This window comes from Strix uralensis, chromosome 4, assembly GCF_047716275.1.
Source record: "Strix uralensis isolate ZFMK-TIS-50842 chromosome 4, bStrUra1, whole genome shotgun sequence".
NCBI classification, from domain to species: Eukaryota; Metazoa; Chordata; class Aves; order Strigiformes; family Strigidae; genus Strix; species Strix uralensis.
The window spans coordinates 2789671-2811820 of record NC_133975.1 but is presented as its reverse complement, the minus strand read 5'-3'; the positions used below and the strand labels follow the sequence as shown (position 1 = coordinate 2811820).

Here is a 22150-nt window from a genome sequence, read left to right as displayed (position 1 = left end):
TGGGACTTTGCTCTGTTCTTGCAAAAAAGGGCTGATGTATTCAACATGCTCTTTCCAAAGACGAGGCTGGAATTGGGCGATTAGGCTACGCAGAAGAGTTGCTCGCAAACAAAGCCTTTCTTTTCATAAAAATCAGAGTTTGATAGCTCAGCTGACTTTTTTTCTGCAGCAAATATACCATTTTGTTGCAGTTATCAAAAAATATCTATCAGAGATGGCATGCTGAAGTGATTTTTCTGTTCCCAAGAAGTTCAAGTTACTTTCTTTTGACTTTTTTTTCCCCCTTTTTCCCCCTTACTCTTTATACAATACTCTGATTTTCATTATGAAGCTGGAGGTTATCTCAAAAACCGCCAGGATTTCAGAGGAGTGATTATGGCTCTGGGCTGAGAGCCACATTTTCCAGGTTTGGACCTGACTTTAGTCCCTAGTCTATACAAATTGACATTTTCCCAAACAGACACTCTGTTTTCATAGTTACCCAACATGAGGCAATCAGATGCTGGTCTTCCGAGCCTGCACATCTTCCCACTAAAATCAGATGGAGATATATTGGTCAAATCTTTCCATAAAGCTCTTTCAAGACACAACCTGAAAATAGAAAATCTACAAGAAAAACAGAAGCAGAGCAGATATACAGCGAGTAACTCGGCCACTGAGATGCTTTTTGCTGAGCCTGGATCGATCCAGCAACCTTTGTGGTGCTACAGAATTGTACAGTATGAAATACTGTTTCTTTTGAATTAGATATAAAACCAAGTTCCTAACATTTCTAATCACTAGAGCTCTTCCAGGGCTCTGCACAGAGACAGGTGATATAAACCAGGTCCACGGGGCGTTGTTACCATCTCACTAACCACCATTTCCACATCAGCTTTGGAAGGGTGCAATGTTCTTCATTTTCTCTCCTAATTTCTGCAGTTCAATAAAGTTTTATTACTAGTTTCCCTTTACCCTAAAAATGAAAGATCTAAACCAACTGTGCAGATGCAGGTATTTTTCAGCCATTCATCACTACTGTGCCTGCAAATCTATCAGACCTTTGTTCCCGGCAGCACTTTAGTTATTATATTTCATTCCTTATTAAGCATATTTTTGAAGGACCTTTGGTCATTACCTCCACATCTAAACGAAGGAAAAAGAGAGGTCAAACTAGACCTCTAGCAAACTCTGAGTTTATGCCTAAATGTGCTTAATAATTGGATGTGTGTTGTTAAACATGCTCATAGCAGGATTTCCAGGTGGGTGGGTAGAAAACAGAGTGTTTCTGTGCTTACTCCTGCTGTCCTGACACTCATATCAGCTGGGGAACTTCGGTGGGAAAGCTCCTGATTTGCATGAGAGAAGGACTTGTGCCAGTGTGAGGGGACTGGGACATGATCACAGAAACCAAAAGAAAACAAGGGTGAGTTGTTTGCAGGAAGTCTGAATTCTGGAGAGGAAAAAAAAAAAACCTGAAGCAAGCCCTTCAAACGACCCAGCGAGTGTTCTGAAGAAAGATCACTTGGCAGCTGCTAAGTGGAGGGTTGGCCCCCACACCTCCCCAGACCTTGACCCAGCACCTCAAGCGAATCTATTTTGGTCTGGGCCCGATCCTGTCCAGACTCAGACTTCACCAGCACTGCAGAGGCGAAGCACCGAGAGAAGAGGAGCTTTGGGGAAGAGGGGTTTTTGTTTTGAGACGTCTCAGTTGCTTGGCCTGAAGTTGCATTGAGTGAGCAGGGCTTCAGTGCTGCGTGTGAGCTGCTTTTTGCAATAGCAGGAATTTCTTTCTTGCTGTTTTCTTCAGCCTGGGTAGGCGAGGAGTTTCTGGTGGGGTGCAAGGGATGCTCTCAGTGCTGGATGGCGGGATATCCTTTTCCTTTCTCTTGCTGTTTGTAGAGCATGGAGGATGTTTTGGGTAGGGAGCGAGGACACGCTGCTGGAGCCAGACTGCCCCGTGTCATCTGGATAGAAGCAGGGCAGCTGGAAGGACCTTTAACAGAAGGGACGGGGCTGGGAGGTGCTGAGGATTTGGGAACGTGGGCAGAGCTTGCAATGGGTGGAAACAGCAGGTCGGGTGAGGAACTGAAAAACTGGCAACGCTGGGTCATGAGCTAATTGGAAATAGCTGGTTCCAGGCCCTTGGGAAGGTAGTTATTTCTGGAGTTTAGGGCTCCTGTGAACCAGCTCATCTCAACGGAAGGAAAAAAGCGTGTATAATGCAGCATTATGGTTATGGCTTCATGTGATTTTTGACCCCAGATATCACCATGACTTGTTCCATTTTGAGTTGTGCAGATAAACAGACCAAGCAACCAGCTTCCCAGGGCAGCTCCATTGTTTACACATCCGTGATATCCAGCTCAGCCGTGACTCAGCCATCAGCAATGATGTTCTGACCTTATTAATATCAATGGGAGTCTTCTTAACGAGGACATAATTTCACCCCAGAGGCCAATTCATTAATTAGCATCCCCAGCTATCCTGTCATTGGGCATATGAAGAGGGTAGTAACTTGACTTATATACTGAGCAAGTATGTGCTGAGTAAATATGCATTGAATTGCACGTACAACAACAACATACAGGGTCATAAAAGTTTGGCAGCAAGAGTGAAGAGAGGCGAGTGTAGCTCCTCGCTTCACTGTTGGTGGTACCTGTTCATTTCAAAGTCTCATCTAAAATCAATGATGTCCAGGGAAATGCTTGCTTAATAATTAGTTGTTGATTTCACATGCTGCATGAAGTTGTGTGAGAGTCACTTAAGTGCTGCTCTGATGACATTTTTTTATAGCTGTGATAGTTGGGACTCTTCCGTCCCTTAATGCAATACCCTCACTATGTGTGGTTTGCAAAAACACCATTGTCCTGCTGCGCCCGTTGCCAGGAAAGAGTGTTTTAATCATTCTAGTACGTCTATTATGAAATATTTCTGTTTTCCGAAATAAAAATAGCCTAGCCTGCACTCTGAGCTAACCGAACTCCTCCCCTTCCAAACAGTTTTTTCATGTCAGAAAATCGCCTGCTAAAGAAAAAAAAAAAAAAAGGCATTTTTGAACATTCTTTGTACATCAAAATTGAACAGATTAAACTTAATTTAACAATAATGATCTCCCACAGTTAATGTTTCACGCAAGACAGCAACAGGGCACAGTGTGATCACAAACAAGGTCAGGAAAGGATTTCTTCTATTGTGCACATTTATGGATGTTAGACTTCTCTGAAATATTCAAGATTGGCCACTGGCAGCTGATGAATTCTGTATTAGCTGGACTGTTGGCATGTCATGGTGTGATAACTCTCCCTACTCTCATTTGCTGGATGATCTTTCTTAACTCTGCATTTAAGAGAGTTAACATTTGCTTGATAAAAAACAACCATCCATTATTTGGTAGAAAACCTTCTGATTTACCAATTTTAAGGAATTACTATTGGCAAAAGGGTAGGGAGAAATATAAGGAGAGATGGCATCTTGTGTTTTTCTACCTAGCTGGAAAAAAACCCCACACAAATTGTTGAGCACACGAGCAGTTCTTCAAGTCTGACACTGATACAGAGAATTTCAACCGAAGTCCAAGATGGGAATAATTTCTCCAAGTTTATTCTCACCTTGTTAACCAATGTTTTTACTTTCAATCTCTTGTGCAACAACTAGCTATGTTTGGCAAGAAAGGGGGGAGCAGGTGTTGTGAAAATATAAGTATTATTTCTCATAGCTGCAAGTGAATGCAAACAGATGTGGGGAGAGATAAAGCCGAGCAGGGAGGCAATATCTGACAGCAGATGCCAAGCCCAGGCCTGAGCTGCTAACCAACGCACGCGGTGCAGAAGCTGTGCCAGAGATGTTTTCACTGGTGGGAACCCTTTGGCTTTAGCTGGTGGGAGCAGCTTGCACTGGCAGCGCCTGTGTGACTGTATGGGGTTTGTGGGGCAAGGTTTTGGTGGCTGGGGGGTACAGGGGTAGCTGCTGTGAGAAGCTGCTGAAGCTTCCCCCATGTCCGACAGAGCCAACGCCAGACGGCTCCAAGATGGACCCACCACTGGCCAAGGCCGAGCCCATCAGTGACGGTGGTAGCGCCTCTGGGAGAACGTATTTAAGAAAGATAAAGAGAAAACTGAAACAGTAGCCAGAGAGAGGAGTGAGAATATGTGAGAGCAACAGCTCTGCAGCCACCCAGGTCAGTGCAGGAGGAGGGGAGGAGGTTCTCCAGGCACCCCCGCAGCCTGTGGTGCAGCCCATGGTGAGGCAGCTGTGCCCTGCACCCATAGATGCCCACGGGAGAGCAGAGACCCACCTGCAGCCCAGGGAGGGCCCCACACCAGAGCAGGGGGATGTGCCTGAAGGAGGCTGTGACCCCGTGGGAAGCCCACGCTGGAGTAGGCTCCTGGCAGGGCCTGTGGCCCCACGGAGAGAGGAGCCCACGCTGGAGCAGGTTTGCTGGCAGGACCCCGTGGGGGACCCACACTGGAGCAGTCTGTGCCTGAAGGCAGTTCCCCCACTGGAGCAGTTTGGGAAGCGCTGCAGCCCATGGGAAGGACCCACACTAGAGAAGTTCATGGAGGACTGTCTGCTGTGGGAGGGACCCCACGCTGGAGCAGGGGAGGAGTGTGAGGAGTCCTCCCCTTGAGGAGGAAGGAGTGGCAGAGACAAGGGATGATGAACTGACCGCAACCCCCATCCCCTGCCCCCCTGCGCTGCTCAGGGGGAGAAAGTGAAGAAAATCAGGAGTAAAGTTAAACCCAGGAAGAAGGGAGGGGTGGGAGGAAGGTGTTTTAAGATTTGGTTTTATTTCTCATTATCCTACTCTGATTTGATCGGTAATAAATTAAACTAATTTCCTCAAGCCAAGTGTTTTGCCCGTGATGGTAATTGGTGAGTGATCTCTCCCCATCCTTATCTCAACCCACAAGCCTTTCATTATGTTTTCTCTCCCCTGTCCAGCTGAAGGAGGGGAGTGACAGAGCAGCTTTGGTGGGCGCCTGGCATCCAGCCAGGGTCAACCCACCTCAGTGACACAGAGAGGACAATCCAGAGCACAGCCTCATGCGCCGGGCGAGTCTCAGAGCCAGACTGGCTTTTGCCGGCAGCACCCTGGATAATGTCAGCAGACGGTATCTGAATCTGCAGATTCAGGGCATGCTGGCAGTCGTTTGCGTCCCAGGAAAACACATCTATATAGAAACACCCTCTCTGTGCCTCCACCTCTGTATAACCTAGAAGGTATTTGTAACCTATTTCTCATCTCTCGCATCTTTTTGGTGTTATGTCTCCTCTGGATACCAGGTCAGCCCAGCACAGCATTTTTAAACTGAACCCAAGATTTCAGTCTCCTTCCTGGGGCCTCAAGCAGAAAAGGCAAAATATATGAACAATAGTTTTGTTAGACAGATGCTGGACTGACAAGAAGACACAAACTGGTCTTTAGACTGTTTTCTTCCCCATCTGCTCAACACCCTTCATTATCCCTGGTAACTCACTTAAAAATCACCAAGACTCCCACTGAAGAAACTCCTTCAGCTCAGACAGGTAACCAATATTTTGATTTCTAAGTGCAAATGAACTATTTAAATATGGCTATTTCCATCCAGTCTGTTGTCTGTCTTTGCATTACTGTACCTAAACCCCAGTCAGCCTTTTTTTATAGGGAAAATTGAGGAGTATCTTTTTTTGCCTTTCATTTAAAAAAAAAATATTTCTCAGATGTTGACATCTTTCCACATTTGAAACAAAGTATTAAAGCAACTGCTTGAGTAACTCCAGATACAATCATATTAATGGAGATAGACCAAAGGCAACAGTTACCCAAGAACTCCAACATGGTCAACTTCCTCACTCCTTCTTCACCCTGCTGAAAATGAAAGGTCTGATAATTTCTAATAGCATCTGTGTTTCTGCTCCACCCTTCCTGCTGCAAATGGCATGCTTGCTAGTGTGTATGGAAAAGAGTCTGCTGCTTTGCCCATGAACTCAGGAGAGGACCAGAGATTTAACTGCGTTACTTCTTCCTCCCTCAATCCTTTGCTGTTACGAATTAAGCCCTAGAAATCCTTGGTGAGCATTAGTTGGAAGGTATCCCTTTTTGCAGATCCCCATTTTCTCATTTACACAATTTAATAAGACAGATGCATCTTCCCAATTTTAAACAGGAAACCTTTACTACCAAGTGATGACAAACATCCCACGCTGGTGAGATTGTTTTCTTGTGCTGCTATAACTCTTGCATGAACAGCAGACTGCTTATTTTGCTTAAGCCAGACCCAATGATGGCGGATCTCAGCGCTAAGCAAACTGTCACCTGGAAAACCCCAAGGTGTAGCCTGAGCATGAACAACTCCAGCTTTAACTGCTCCTGCATAACACAGCATCCCTTCCCTCTGCAGCAAACCAAGCTTTGCCATCCTATTTGGCAGCCCCCTCTCCGCAGGGCAATCACCCCCTCAGTCGTGTGTGGGGATCCCTGCGGATGGTACACACCTCTCCTCGCTGAAACCCCCCGGCGTACGGAGCTGGCAGTGCCTGCTGAACCGCACAGCCACAGGTAGAAGACCCTGCAGCAAAAGAAGCGCAAGTAGTAATTTTAAAAAAAACCCCAAAACTCGTTTTTTTTCCTTTTTTTCCCCTCCCCTTCAGACCCGAGGCCTCCCACACGGCCCAGCGCCACCCTCACCTGGGCCTCCCCGCTCCCCACAGCTGCTTGAGGGGCTGAGTTTTGTGGGGTGGCTGGGGAAGCAGGCCCGGGGGGGGGTGTGTGTGTGTGTGTGAACCCCGCCTCTGAGGGGCCTTTGCCCGGTGAAGAGCCTAGGAGAAGGCTGCGGGGACACCCCCAGCGCGGGGTGGGGGAAAAAAACCACCACAAAAGCCGCCAAAAAAAACCCAAAAAGCCCCAACCAAACCCCACGCCGCTCTATGCTCCTGAGGCCCTAGAGGTGCCCGGCGCGGGGCCGCTCTACCCGCCCCCCCGCAGCCCCACTCGCTGGTAGGGGGCGGGGCGGGAGGAGGGAGAACCCCGCTGCCAGTGGCTGGTGTGCGCGTGACGTCATCGGCCGCCGCCTGGCGGCCGCGCGCTCGTGCCGCCGCTGTCCCGCCCCGCTGTCCCGCCCCTCCTCCTCCCCCCTCCCCGCCCCTCCCCGTTCCCGCCCTCCCTCCACCTCGCGGCCACCGTAGCGGGAGCGGCGGAAGCCCCCTCACCGGCCACCGTCCCGGGAGGCGCCGCGGCGGATGGTCCGCGTTGTCCCGCCGCCCCCCGCCCGCCCCTCTCGGAGTCGGCGGTGGCAGATGGCGCGGGAGGGCGCGGCGCGGCGGGGCCCGGCTTGGCGGGGCGGGAGGCCGCTGTCGCCGCCGCCGCGGCGGTTGCTGCTGCTGGCGTTGCTGCTGCTGTTGTTGATGCCGGCGCTGCCGGGGTTGGGGCCCGCCGGCGCCGCCGCTGCTGTCGCCGAGGAGGCGGTGGCGAAGGAATGCGACAAGCCGTGCGCCAACGGCGGGCGGTGCCAGCCGGCCAGCGGGCAGTGCGAGTGCCAGCCCGGCTGGGTGGGCGACCAGTGCCAGCACTGCGGGGGACGCTTCAGGTGAGTCCCCTGAAGGCTGAGGGGAGCAGGGGGAGGTCCCCCCGGTTGGGGCTCGGGGATGTTGAGGGACAATATGGCCGTGGGTGTGAGGGGCAGGCGCGGGGATGAGGGGTTTGGGGGGCGGGAGGGAGCGGCTGTGGGGGGACCGGGGGGCGGGTGTGAGGGGCTGGGCAGGAGGCAGGCGGGGGGGAAACAAAGGGGGGTTGGATGGCCGTGGTTCAAGCTGCCCGAGGGGACACTTGGGGTGCAGTTGGGAGGTGGGTGTGAGAAGCGGGTTTGGGGCCTCAAAAGGGGCGGGAGCCGCCGCGGCTGAGGCTGCCCAGGGGCGAGTGGGAGGGCAGGGGGGCCACGGGTGGCCGTGGGGGCGAGGGACAGACCCAGGTGACGGTGTAAGGGCTGGGTCTGAGGGAAAAAGAGGGGCTTGGGTGTCGTGGTTGAGTTGGTGCAGGGTCAAGTCTGAGGGCAAGAGGGGTGTGGGCATGAGGGGCTGATCCAGGGGGGTGTGGGTGTAAAGGGCTGGGTGAGAGCCAGGCAGGGGGGCAACAGGGATTTGCGTGCAGAAGGGGAGGTCTGGGGGCATGTGGCTGTGAGGGAGCAGCTTTGAGGGGTGACAGGAGGCTGAGTGCAATGGGCTGAGACTGCACAAGGCCGGATCTGGGGGTCCACAGGGGATGGAAGCGGTTGGGGCTGCGTGGGAGAGGTCTGGGGATAACAAGATGTGGGTGTTGGGTGCCCCACTGCGCAGCAGTTGGTGTGGAAGCAGCAGTTGGTGAGTACAAGGTGTTTGTACCGCAAAGAGGTGCCTCTGAGGGGACAGTATTTTGGGTGTTGGTTGCACAGGGGTGACTGGGGATCAGTGGTGGGTTTGAGGGGCTGAGGCTGTGTAGGAACAGGGATGTGGGTGTAGGGCACTGGGTCAGTGTGGGTCTGGGCGCAATGGACTGTGCAGGACAGAGCCTGGGAGATGATGGGGTTTGAACGCGAGTGACTGTTTTACGTTGTAGATCTGGAGAGAAAGTAAGGCTGGGGGAGGGGATTGGGTAGGGGCACATATCGGGGTAGGTTTGGGGACTGTAAAAGTAGAAGTCTGAAGGGTGGTGGGTGAATGAGAGCTGGTTTTGTGCGTGGAGGTGGCTGGCGTTGGAGGCAGATGGGAGCAGTGAGGTGCCCGGGCTGGAGGTCAGTGTGGGTGTGGGGGCAGGTACAGGAAGAAGCCTGACGTGCAGATGGGGGGACTGGATCTGGCTGGGACCAGGTTGGAGTGGGAGAGGAAGGACGTGCGAGCGGGTGTTAGGGCTGGGTGGAGGCAACAGGGGTGTTTGGGGGGGTTGAGCAAGCTCATCTTGGCAGATGGCATAAGCAGGTGTTGGTTTTAGTTAAGGGTGAATGCGGGAAAACTATGTGTGGGGAAGAGAGGCAGCGTCTAAAAGGGGGTAGCTGGCACGTGGGGAGGCTCAGCGCTTGGGGCAGAGGGGTGCGCGCAGGAGCGGTGCTGGCTTTTGGGGAGGGTCAGTGCGAATTACAGCCTGGTGGGAGGAAGCTCCTGGGTTTGCTGGAGCACATGGCCAGAGCTGGGCAGCCAGAGGGGATTGAACAGGACAGGGGGTGGTGTGAGGTTCCTGCCTCTGGGCAGGGTCATTTTTTTTTTTTTTTTTTTTTTGTTTAGGAAGAAAAGGCTAAAGGGTGGTTCTGGGCAGGGGGATGGAGAGCCCTTGGCTCTGCACTTGTCCAGGTCATGTGCACATGTGTGTATGGGGGGGTGAGGGGTGTCTGCACGAGAGAAAGGTGATCTTTGGGCTGTGTGGTACCAGAAAGCACAGTGTCTGCAGTGCTGAGGCCAGTTCTGGTGGTGATGGTATACTCAGTTGGGTTGTGTGTCTAAAGTCTGTTCCATAGGATGAGAAATTCGAAATCTTCATGGGAATAGGCTGGAAATGCACCCTAGCAGCTCTATAAACTTATGTTTTTAGCAGAAGGGGTTTCTGTAAGATGGTTACCTGCTTTGGTTTTATCAGCTGTGGCAGCGACAGAGCCAGCGTGTGTGTCTGCATGCGTTAGGTGAATTCCCTGGGCAGAGCTGATTCTTGGAGAAGAAGGAAGTGGAAAAAAAGGGTGATTATTCTAGGCAGCGATTGCTTTCTCGGGGAGCTCCTTATGGAGAGTGCCAACCACCCTTCGAGGATGCTTGCTGTAGATTTGGGGGAAGGGAAGCTGTCTGTGTACGCCAAACTCATGGAGCAAAAACACTTCATGTGTGTTAGGAGTTGAGGTTTCTATTTTATTTTTAATTTGAAAGAGGTTTTGTGTGGAAATGATCCCAGGCTAGGCAAGCCCTGCAAGTCAAAAGCTTTCTTTTCAGTGCTTTTTGCCACTACCATAAGAATTTTCTTCTAGTTGAGAAAGAGCATTGTGAAATAGCCACTTACCTGTTACTTTCCTCAAGCAGTTTAGGATGCTGGTCATTTTAAGGGGACTAGATCTGAATAAAGGCAGAGTTGTCTTTTCTGAACGGCAAAACTAGTGCTGCTGAGTAGGAAAGGCTTGGTACATATCCACTGCTAAAGGCCTTGTTTTTTTGTCTGTGTTATATATTTTGATAAAGCTTCTTGTATCTTTTTCACATATACTTCCAGTCTGAAATTTTGGCTAAAAATATAATGCATGTTTTCTCTCTAGGTGTTTTATTTAGCTATTTATTTATTTATTAGTGAGTTGAAACTTCCAGTAATGTTTTTAAACTATGAGCTCTGAGAAAAGTAGAAACAAGTGTTTTTAGGAATATTTAGAGCTTTGCAGTCACAACTTTCACATGCCTTGAGTTTACCCTGTCTCCTGTCAGAAAGGGCACCGCAGGGGTTTTGTTTGGGTGCGTGGTTGTCAAGAGCTTGGCTTTAAAAGGCTTGACGTGGTATTAGATGCTGTAGGTACAAATGGGAAGTAGAAGGGCAGGTGAAAATTATTTTGTAAGTGTGGTATATTCCACACGCTTATCTGCTTGACTGAGAGATGTAATTAACTGTGGCGTGTTAATCTTCCTGTCCTTATCTAGATGTATATGATGACTCTATTTGTGGCCTTGAATTTTTTGTTTACGTTGAACGCTGGGGTTGTCATGATACAACTTGTGCTTCACTGACCTACTAATCCCTTACATCTTCCTGGGTTAGCAGCGAAGAACGAACATTGCAGCTTCTTGTTGCAGTCTGCTAATATTCTACTTTCCTTTTTCATTAGGAAAGTCTGTTTGTTTAGACTGCAGTTAGGTAACAAACCCAGGGTGGACCATTTTCTTTCTTGTTTCACCCAAACCGCAGAAGTGCAGTGCATTACTGTTCTAGTGCGGATGTGTGTGTGTTTGTTGGGGGTTTTTTTAAGCATATGTGGTGTGCTGTGACTTCAAAAGAAAAGGACATAGTAAAAGCATACCTGCGTGTGGTTTCATTAGTGACAGTTCTGGGTTGTAAGAATGGCTTCTGAGAAAACAGTGACCTCTGCACAGGTCAGTGATGCTCTTGTGGGGGTAGAAGATTGAGTGAAGGACTTCGTGCGACTTCCGTCTTTCAAGATGTGGAGCCAGCCACTTAGTTCTTTCAAGATAAAGATCTTGGCTTTAAAGGAACCTGAAATAGAAAATATAGGACGTGCCTGATGCGCTTGTGTTTTCTATTTCTGTACAAACCTCCAGCGGGCTTCTGTGCTGGCTGGAGTCTGCCGCAGGCCCGTGGCTTCACGCTGCTGTAGTCTGGGCAGGAGAGGGCTACTGCTGTGAGGCTGTCTGCTGGGAGGGATGAGAAATCTCCAAGTCACAGAGCTGCAGCAGCACGCTGGAGATAACGTTTTCGACCAGTGGGAGCTCAGGAGCACCAAACTTGAGAGCGAACTTGCCAGCGTTGGTTGTTGTGCAGTCCAAAGGATGCTGCAGGCTTTGAGACCACAGACTCTTCAAAGCGCTTTTGTAGCTCAGTGACGCAACCTCGTGTCCTGCTTGAGTTGAAATGTTTCAGCTGTCTGCCTGACAAGGGCTGCCGAGGGAGGTAAAGCACAGGTATAGAAATGACTACTATTTTACATAGAACTATTGGTCAGAGATTGTAGAGGATTGGATTAACAAGTTCAGGCTAGTGCTTGGCTTCTGGAACAGTAAGTGTATGCGGATTGTGTATATAGGCACACTGGTGGGCAATTTGATGTATGACTGTAGCTGAAAATACGAACAGACTATATTTTGACTATATAATGAAATACCAAATGATTCCAGAAAATTGGTTTTTCTGTATAAAGGCACTGGTTCTCCTTTCATGGTAATACTTTTTTTTTTTTTTTTTTTTTGAGATGGAAAATGCTAAGCAGTGCTTAACAATGCAACATGACAGTTGGAGAGGGAAAAAAAAAAAAGATTAGAGTGTATCTTTTAAACTACCTTTTTATATAATTTAATGGAGGCAGTTATGGGCTGCTGATTGAACATTATTGAGGAGTCGGTGGTAATACAGTGTCCTTGGCCAAAGATATTACAGTGAAGAGGAATTTTATCTCTAGAAGATTTGGGTAAATCATAACCTGAGAGAGTTGCTAGCTAGGGAAGAACTATCCCAGTTCCCATTCTTAAAGCAATGGGAACTTTTGGTCAAAAGCTAGTAGACAAACCCATTGTCTTTAAAAAACTACCCGAGGCAGTTTAAAGCTTTAGGAAAGTCAGGAAACTACTTAATATGTCTAAGGATGTTGGCAATTTGAATCAAATCAGTTTAAGTGCTCAAATTAGATTTGGGTGCTGCATTTGAGCCTGATCGCCATTCTGCTTCTCTCTTTTCATTAGTACATTAACGTGCTTTAAAATGATTTTCTCTTCCATGTTGCTGTGTGAAAGGCTCACTCAAATGCCGTGCACTGGTAATAAAAGAATAAGCTATTCAAGTAGGAAATACTTAAGCATTATCCATTTTAAAGAATACGCTGGGGAAAAAAGAACCTTTATATGCTTTTATTTAGTTCTCAGAGGCATTATTTCCAGCTCTGGATTTATAATTTTGCTGGGAGGTGCATGTATATCTATCTACATATACATATCTATATTTCTGTCCACCTATGCATGTATTTAAATGGTCTGTTCATTGAGGGAGAAACTCATGGCTAATACTTCCTCTGAATTCTCACTGTTTTATTGTTACTCTCGCTGTTTTATTGGACAGTCTGATATTTTACTAGGGCTGTTTTAAGAACAAAAATTCAGCCGTGAAATATTTCAAGATTTTCGAAATATCTGCCAACGCTCTACACTTTTTACCTTGCACTGAATGGCCAGCATAAATATTTGACTTGCGTGAGGTTTTGTTAATGTTTGCAATAAGCTCACTTCTTATCAGTACTTTTCAGTCTGCTTTATAGCAAGGAGTCAATAGCGGAAAATTCAGAACAGTAAGACAATTCAGTGCACACTAGATCCTTCCTGTCATCTCTGCTTCATGCACATCAGACGTCTTCATCGTTGGAGCCTTAGTTATTGGAATTATTGAACAGCTCATGGTTTCAACCTGTGAGAGAGAGGAGTAAGTAGCATCCAGCTGCTGGCTTCCTGCTAAGCACGTCTGAGCGTTGAGACCTCCGGGAACGGCGCAGGTAGAGGGTAACGTTCCTCTGCCTGCAAATTCCAGGAATGTATCACTGCCTCTGACTTGATTGCAAATGCTTCCTTTTCTGCAGTGGTCAAGACAGAAGACATTTCTGTCTCGTTTCTCTACGTCTGTTTGAATATCAGGGAATAGCTGCGTGAGTCAGTTTAGCAGAAGTTGTCTGACACTGCGCTAGATTTTTCCATTATTTCAGTGTCTCAGTTGCTTCTTTCATTATGGATCCAAAATAAGCTCATGTCCAACCGGGTGTTCGTTACCATCTTAGTCAATTTACATTTAACATAAATGACTCCTATTGAAATATCAACAAATGACTGAGGTTAGCACTGTTTTCACATTTTTTCATATTTTTTTTTTTAAGCTTTCAAAGGAACTAGGACTGACAATGCTTTTATCGTGCATCCTGATAAAGTTAAATAACATTTGGAATGCATGTGATGGATTTCACTTTCCTGGCTTGTTCCTCTGAAGCTTTCGTGAGCAATCAAATTTAAACCCATGAGCTAACTGCGCCTAACGTGTCTATGAAGATCCATGCCAAAAATCCTCTGTATATTGAGATTATGCTGCTGCTGACCAAACTGTTGTATTACTGCATTAATTTATGGTACCCTTGGGTGCTCTTTTCTTAAACAGCTGGTTTCCTTGAAGAATTTTTTTCCAATATGAAGTTCCAAGCACAGCGCTTGGAATTAGCTTCTTGAAAAAAGCTTTGCTTTTTTCCCTGCGCTCAAAATGTTCTCGGCAAGTAGTTGTTTAGGGGTGCTTAAATCACATCTTCTAAAGCATAGTGAAAAGATATAGTAAAAAATGGCAAAGATAGGATGGAGAATTATGTGATTTTGTAGGTAAAGTGGTTTTGGTGGTGGTGGAGTGAGCTGCTACAAACTGGAATTCGTCCTAAGAAGGACCGCAATAATTTTATTGCAATACTGTGTTCTTGAATAGCCATGTTCTAACATCTGCCTGTGTAACCACTGCAGTGTCTTGAAAACGGGGCTGGAAAATTTGATAATCAATTTTACAGCAGAGAACAGAGATGATAATTTGCTTTTGTGCGTGGCTTTGAATCAAATACTCATTATACTCAAATACACTGAAACACTGAACCAGTAATGATGTTTGCTTTTTGTTTCCTGCTTTTGTTCCTTTGCTTTATTTGTGGCTGATCCACATGGAGTTCCTTTAGAGTCTACTTGAGACTGTCACTAATGCCCTTCCCTCCCTTTGCTTAAAATAAATATTTATTTGATAGAGACACAGGTTGATGGGAGGGTTTTTGTGGATGTGCTGCATGCATACGATTCGGGGCTTGTAGAACCCGAAATCCTTGGGACTGTCAAAACGGAAAGGCTCTGTCCTGATTGCAGAGTAGTGAAATCATTAGGGTTGGTAAGAGACCTTAATTACACACAGAATAGTCTTCATGTGAAAATCTAAAAAGCTAAATTTGGTACATCAGAGTAGTGGGAGATTTTTAGAATAATGTTTTAAAGAAAATGGAATCTGTTTTGGGCTGGTAATAGCCTTAGTTCATCTCGCATGATGAAGAAGAATTTAGATGTTTTACTGATGGGCTGAGCAATATTCCTGCCGAGGAAGCCATGTGATCTCTAAATCAGATTGTACAAAATACTTCTAGGACACTCCAGGATCTAGTTAACGTTCTTGGTACTGGTTGTGGCTTAATTTGGTAAGGCACGTTTCCTGCAGTATCATCAGATTCAAAATTTTCACTTCTCTGAAAATGCAGAAGTGGAATTAAGCTGGTTTAAGAGGGAGATCATACTAGTGGAGGTGGTCTGGGCATCTGAACCAAGTGTGTAAATGACTTTTTTTTTTTTTTTTTTTTTTTTTTTCCCCCTGCCCTGCCTGCTGAGCTTGTAGCCGCAGAAGAAATAGCGTTGCTGTACACAACACTCATCTCAGGCGTGCTTATTGCACGTCGCAAAAACTCAAATAGGGGTTGTTGCTTCATGTAGGTACAGAGTGTTACATGTCCTGTTATTGCTGAAAATTATCTGTAATGTCTTTTAGCATTAGCCAGTGCCACTCAGCTTTCTGTAGAGGATATACAAACAGCTGTTAAAATCCCAGTTTTTCGAATATTTGTCTTCTATTTCCTATTTTTCAGAAACCTTGGTTTTTTCTTTGCTAGTTTCTGTAATCTGAAAGGACACAAAATAAGAAAGGCTACGTTAGGAAAACACCCTTTTGAAGACTTTCTTATTAGTCAGTGTTTGTATTGCATGAAAATTTAATACCCATCTCCAAGGTGGTGCTTGTTTACTCAAAGTATAAGAAGCTTGGCACAGACGAATTAGCATTTTTTGCAGACTCCTGTTATGAACTCAAATACAGAAGGTGAGAACTATTTTTTCCATTCAGAAAATTTACGTTGGATGTAATATTACTTCGTTGTGAAGTGAAAGAATAACTGTGTCTTCAATTACTCTGCTTTTAAAGCTGTGGTAGCTTTCAACCCTGCTGTTTTGCAGTCATTAGTATTGCTATGAAAAAAAATTACACCTCCAGTGGATTTAGCTTTGGTGAGTTGCCGCTGGTATAATGTATAGCTTTGTATTGAGTGGGTTTTGGTGTATTTTTTTCCCCAGTGTCTTTGTGCATGTGTCATTATATCCTTCCTTTCACAGTTTTGTAATGCTCTAAGTGTTGGTATCGTGGCACTGTTGCCAGATATTTTGAATGTAATTGCCTTATCTGGAGAAAATCTATGATTGAGGCTCACCCTGGGCACAATTTTTGGATTTCATTGCTTGTTACAATTGAGAACACGTTTGAGTTCTTGTAAAATAAACTTTTCAAGATGGCTTTGGGAAGGTTTTTTTGTAGCAATGTGCAGCACGTTTCTTGCCAAAGTTGTGCACCTGCCTGCTTAATGATTAATTTATCCGACCGATACCCTATTAATGCAGAGTGGAGAGTGTCACATGAATTTTATAGCGATTTCAGAGCTTAGTATCTCCAATGTCTGCCTTTGTTATATACTTTGATCTTGTGTGGAATCAGCAAAGGCGATGCCAAGAAAAAAATTTCTAGCCGTTGCCAGACCTGAGATGCAAAGTAGTGTGGGACTGAAATGCTGACTGTGCAGGTCAGCGTTACAAGAAAAAAATCGGGGAAAACTCCTGTGGTATTTCCCATCAAGGACTTATGTGCTGTTAGAAAAAAAGTATTCTACTGTATCTGAATTGTGAGCAGACCTCGAAGTTTCTGGTCCGCTGGAAGAAAAGTATTGAATTCCAAATAATATATTGGGAAATAATTACTTTTGAGGTCACTGATGGTTCTGTGATTTTCATTTTTTTTTCAGATGGAGATTAGGAGCAGGCATAACTGTATGGTCAGTTGCTTTTCTTCTTGTTGAAAAATTTGGAACTAAATTTATTGTTGTACAAGATACACTCTGCATTTCCAGATGCATTTATTTATAGTTGCTGCCTGCTTGCTTGACAGTATGTTAGTGCACTTTTGTTAACTGATTGATTTATTGCCTTCAAACACATAACCGGCAGATCTTTAAATTTGGGTCAGTTGGTATCTGTTTCTCACAAGCACAGGTTGCAGTGATTCTTTAAAGTCAGTGTTTTTCATTTCGGGAATGTTAATGGGTGTTTAAATATGCCCTCGTTCAACTTTTGGAGTATGAATCATTTTGAGGAGGTGTTGAAGTGGTTCAAAGTCAAAAACAGAATTTGACTTCCCGCCTATGCACATTTTTTCTAAAACATCCATTCTATGTTGCTGGAATTTTTTTTTTAATTCCTGGTGGATATCACTGATAATCTATTAACTTGTTTTATCTGAATTTATATGGTGAGGCCAAAGAAAACTCAGAGCTATGTAGAACATAATAATGTTAAAGTAGTAATTCTTGGATCGTTTGCAGCTATTCTCAGTAACCTGAACTGCTGAAGATTTCTGGGGCAGCAGGCGAACATTGTCTCAATACGTGCATAATTCCCTAATGTGGATGGCATAATAACAATTTCTGTGCAGGTTTGGTGTTTGGGGATTTGGATTTCTGGTGGAGAACAGGAATGTGTGATCCAGCTGGAAAAGCTGTAGTGACTTTATAACCTGTAGCTCTTCTAATGGCACCTAAGGAAGAATAGAAAGAGGGTCAGGGGACTTCAGTCCTGAAAAGACAAAGGGGATGAATAAATGAAGAACCGCCCAAGGTTGGCACGCTGGTTGGTTTTATAACACACGTGAGCCCTTTCTTCTGAAGCGTACCTGAAGTTGAGACGGAAGAAGGTTGGTTTCTGTTCTCCAGTTCTGCTTTTGAGCCCCGTCTGGATGGCTGTGCGTGTCCTTGGCTGGCAGAGGCGACAGCGTCAGGACTCCGGGTTTGAACCAGAGCTCAGCGGGAGAGGGAGAGCTGTAAGGGTGTGCTTGTGCCAGCCTGGGCGTTGAGGAAGGGTGGGTGGCTGGACACTGAAATCTCTGCTGGACTTTGGCTACTGTGAACTGTAACAAGGCTTGTAGATAACAAAATGGGGGTTCCCTTGCTTAATGCTAGCTGGAAAGGAGGTGCGATGTGTTGCCGTAGCTTGGAGGTAGAGAGCAGCTTTTCTTCGTTGTCCACATTTCCTGGTAATGTCTTTTCAAGCAAAGATACTCAGGTTTTAAATTGCTGTAAGTTGTGGGAGTGTCTCCTCTGAAAGAAAAGGATGGTATCACAGCTAGTGTTGCTTTTTTTTTTTCTTCCTTCCCCCCCCGCCCTTCAGTTCTGCCAAAACTCTTAAGTATCACCATATCAGTTTATCTGTGTTTTACTTTGAAAAAGTTTAGGGTTTGTTCTTAAAGACTTTTCCTATATATTCAAGAGCTAATACCTCGGCATTCATCAGGTGCAAGTCCCTTGAGAATAAATGGCCACACAGCTTTAGGATTCAAACAGAGGTATACAGTTCATCATCTAATCTTCTTGGTTTGGGTTCCCTGTCTATGAAACAGGGACAAGTTATTTATATGTTTTAAAGATGTTCTGATGATGACGCTATTTACACAGGAATTTGGAGGTTTAGAAACATATTTTAATGGCAGTTTTGCGTGGCAACTGGTATCCAACTTGTCTATTCTGAGAATAATACTGCCCTACAGAAGAAATGTGGTTAATGTTACTATAAATATGCCTAAATCATCTTCACTGAGGCTTATGAAAAAGGATATTGTGTGTTAAAAGTGATGAAGTTTAAATGTGATCTTAATTTCTCTATTCAGTGCTGACAGGAGCTTGTCATGTGGAATTAAAAGAAAAAAAAAAGAGTACTATGTGAAAATTGTGATATCTGATCAAAGCTGGGCAGGACATCAGAATATCTTTTGTGCCTGAGGTTTGCTTGTTTTCAGTACAAGATGTGTATGTATGAGAGTATGCATGAGATGACACAGCGCGCTGAAGAAGACATCCTTTGCTGTACTCCCAGCCTTCTAAAACCCACTGATCTTCCAACATCTCAAGGCAGATAAGACAGAAACATGGTGAAACATGAGCGCAGACGTGAAGGTACAGTGGCTTACCCTCTGAAATTGTATACCTGGTCTCCTCAAGCACTGAACTGTGGTAAGTTGTATTTTACCATGAGGTTCACCAAAGCTGGTGAGATCTTGCTGGAGGTGATGCCGGCCTGCAGACCTGCTGCACTGGAGAACAAGCAGTGTCCTCCAGAGCAAGTCGCTATGGCTGGGCTGGAGGTTCTCCCAGGGAAGGTGGAGGGAGGTTCCCCCCCCCCCCTTTTTTTTTTGTTTTTTTTGTAGATTGATGTAACTTCATGCATCTTGTTCTGGGGTAAAAACACAGCTACTGGGAGAAAAACTGGCTGTGCCGTGGGACTCGGGGCATGCACAACTGCTGTGACCCAAATACTTTTGCTGTTCCCATCTTCTAAACTTTGTGTTCCTTCTCAGTCCCTAGATCTTTCTCTATGTGCGGGCTTTATGCAGCTTTCCATGAAGGAGCTGTGTTTCTGTAATGTCTCAAAGAAGGATTTGAGATCTGCTCTTCACACCATGTGTGAGGAATAGGGAAGGATGCTCTACCCTGTTGCTTTGCAGACCCGCTGCAGTTCGGAAATGGTAGTACAGAGTGAGCTTCCCCCTGTTCTCTGTAGACCCTGATTCTGCAGCATTACCCAAAAAAGAAATTTTTTTCCTCTGTTGAGGTTGGAGAACAGGAGAAGGTACCTCCTGGAACTGGATTCATTGCTTTTACCTGTGGATTTGAAGAAGAAATTCTGTAGCAGAGAACTGTGTATGTGTCCATTGACTTCTGTTTACACTTTTTTTTTTTTAATACGTTTCCTATTGATTTAAAGTTAAGATGGAGTCATGGACATCAGCAAATTTGCAAAAGCCTGAGCACTTCATGGCTAGGCTTCATGGGGTCCTCTTTGGGCATTGAGGCTGTCTTGCTTTTCTGTAGCAAGGTCAATAATAAGTGAACTGTCATTCACTGAAGGAAATCTTACTGTTCAGGTTTTGGAAGACATACAATGCTGTAGACACAACTGGAATTGCTGATTCCTGTAATGTCTTGTAGCATAATGATTTTGTGAATGGTGTGACCAGAAGCAACAAATTCACACTGAAGATTTAAGAGTAGCTGGATGAAGGCCACTGCCCATTGATATTGTAGGAGATAAACCACTATGAATGATTTCTGTGGTATCTTTGTTGTATCTGAAGAAGAAAAACTGCTCATTTTGAGGCCAGAAGGTATTGTGGAGAATTTTTTAGTTCTCCTAATTTACACATGTGATAAGAGTAGTACAAGGTGCCGTGCCGAACAGACTGAGCATTGGAAGCCCTTTGGGAGTCTGGGCTGGTGATGGGCTTGTGATGGGCTAAAGATTAAGAGCAGGTCAGGACCGTGATTTGGCACAAGATGCTTTCCCTTTAATCTCCAATTAAATAAAAAACCCCCGATAGCTATAATTTTAATGGGGTTAAATATATATATACGCACACAGATATATCTCTCTCTCTCCGCTGACTGTCTGGCACTTTGACAGAGGTTCTCCTTTCTGCTAATGACTTAGAGTGGAAATCACTCTGTAGCTAAGAGTCTTATAAGCTTTTTCCCTTGGTCGTACATGTTCGTTATTAGCTCTTGCATATATAGACTAAGTCTTTAAAAACAAACTGTGGAAAATTTTAGCCCTAATTAGTTTTGTGTTGCTGTAACTTCTGTGTGGAGTGAAAGTAGTAGGAGTGGTAAGTTTCTAAATTTTCTTGTTGGGATGTTCTTTTGGCAATTAACTCTGTGCCTCTTATGTGTAAAGCACTTTTAGTGTAGGTAAAGCTGTACAATTACCTAGGTGTGGCATCAAAATAATTATTGTGGAGGCCACTTGATGTTCCTTAATACGTAATATTCTGTTTAATGATGGAGCTAAGGAGGAAGGAAGACTGGATCAGCAATATGAAATAGTTGTCCAAGGTAGTTTTGATATATATAATGTGAAGTATATTATCTATCATCTCATCCTAATCTTGTTAGCAAAAGTCTTACTGATTATACAATAAAATACCTTAAAGACGCATTTGCTGGCACTGATAATGTTTCGGACGTTCACTTACATGTAGAGTAAACTAAACCCAAACTTTTCACGTGTGGTATTTTGAAATTAAAACCCTGCTTGGGATCTAAAAATGTAAGTAAAATGTTGTTATGGGTTGCCTCTTGAGGAACAGTATCCACGGACTGCATGGGAGATGACCATGCTAACATAGGCACGGACTATTTTAGGTGATTAGTTAGATGATGTCAGTCCTTCAGCCTTATTCCAGGTCATCTTCAGAAATATTTCTGCAGGAGCTTAGCGTGTGCAGACAAAGCCAAAGAGAGAACAGCATGCTGCTCTGCTGTCTGTCTTCTCAGTGATACCAACAGCAAACTCATGGCAGCAAATTGCAACAGGATTGAAAATGGGGAGAGGAAATCACCTGTGCATCACTTGGTCTGGTTTTGGGATGGGGTTTTTTTGTTTGTTTGGTGGGGGTAGTTTGTTTGTTTGTGTTTTTCCCCACAGTCGTGATTTGTACCTTGACTTCTTCCCCATGTTTTCAGTGAAGTTTTGGTTCAGAAGGGTGTAGCACACTTCCCTCTCTAAGTGAAGTAATGCAGGATAGAATTACAGGATTGATTTATGAACTCGTTAACTGCTTTGATGCCTAATTGATTCAGTACAAGTAGGTACTTTGCAGCCCTTGTAGACTGAGGCTGGGATGTTGTCAGACTTCTCATGCAAATCAGAGTCTTAGCTGTCAATCTAAAACTGGTCTTAGAGAGCTGTTTTGCACACCAGTGTTTCAGAGAATGCAGAGTCCTTTCCCGAGCTGACTATTAAACTGCAGAGCTCATCATGAACACTGGAGATGAGAACATGGTACATATGGATACGTACCGTATTACTTATTTGTACTGAGGGAGTATGTAGGAGTCCTAGTCATAACATTTGGATTGTGTTCCCCCTAAAATAGTCCATGTTGTACGTTGTCTTGATTATTTGTACCGATGGGATTCATGTTAGCTGGTTCAAATAAAATTTTCTGCCTTTTTTGTTGCTACTCTTTTTATCTTAATGCTTTGGTTCAGTTTTTTGAAGTTGTGTTATATCCTCTCTATCCTTAATTCACTTTTAAAATCTTTTCTCCATGTAATTATAATCGAATTTTGCCCTTGGGCAGGTGTACTCATAATCTTTTAAGAGCAGTTTTAAAAATAGTGAGGGTGAAGAGCTGGTCATAGAAAGTAACATTAGTTGAGTCTTTAGACTGTGGAATAGTGATGTGCAGTGTCTATTTAAAAAAAAAAAAAAAGTTGTGGGAAAGGTGATGTGTGTATCTACAGACCCATCAATCTGACCTTGAGAGCAAAAGGCTTTAGAGCATGTTAAAGGAAGTAATGATTGGAGACAGACAGAAATTGCCAGGTAGGTTTGC

At 45.1% G+C, this 22150-nt stretch overlaps 1 protein-coding gene and 1 long non-coding RNA gene across 3 annotated transcripts in view; one reads left to right on the top strand and one right to left on the bottom strand.

Annotated features, from left to right (window-relative positions):
• Nucleotides 1-369: 369 nt before the first annotated feature.
• On the bottom strand, nucleotides 370-6540 carry LOC141942054 (uncharacterized). Its single transcript, XR_012628505.1, has 3 exons — nucleotides 6457-6540; nucleotides 5785-5830; nucleotides 370-531 (listed from the first exon to the last, which is right to left on the bottom strand). It is a non-coding gene; the product is annotated as an uncharacterized LOC141942054 (long non-coding RNA).
• Nucleotides 6541-7144: 604 nt separating this feature from the next.
• Nucleotides 7145-22150, top strand: part of ATRN (attractin) — a 158242-nt gene continuing 143236 nt past the window's right edge. For both annotated transcript variants that reach the window (XM_074865423.1, XM_074865424.1), the window contains exon 1: nucleotides 7145-7547. In XM_074865423.1, coding sequence (XP_074721524.1) covers nucleotides 7201-7547 — 347 coding nt within the window. In that variant the 5' untranslated portion in view covers nucleotides 7145-7200. The remainder of the gene's footprint in view (nucleotides 7548-22150) is intronic.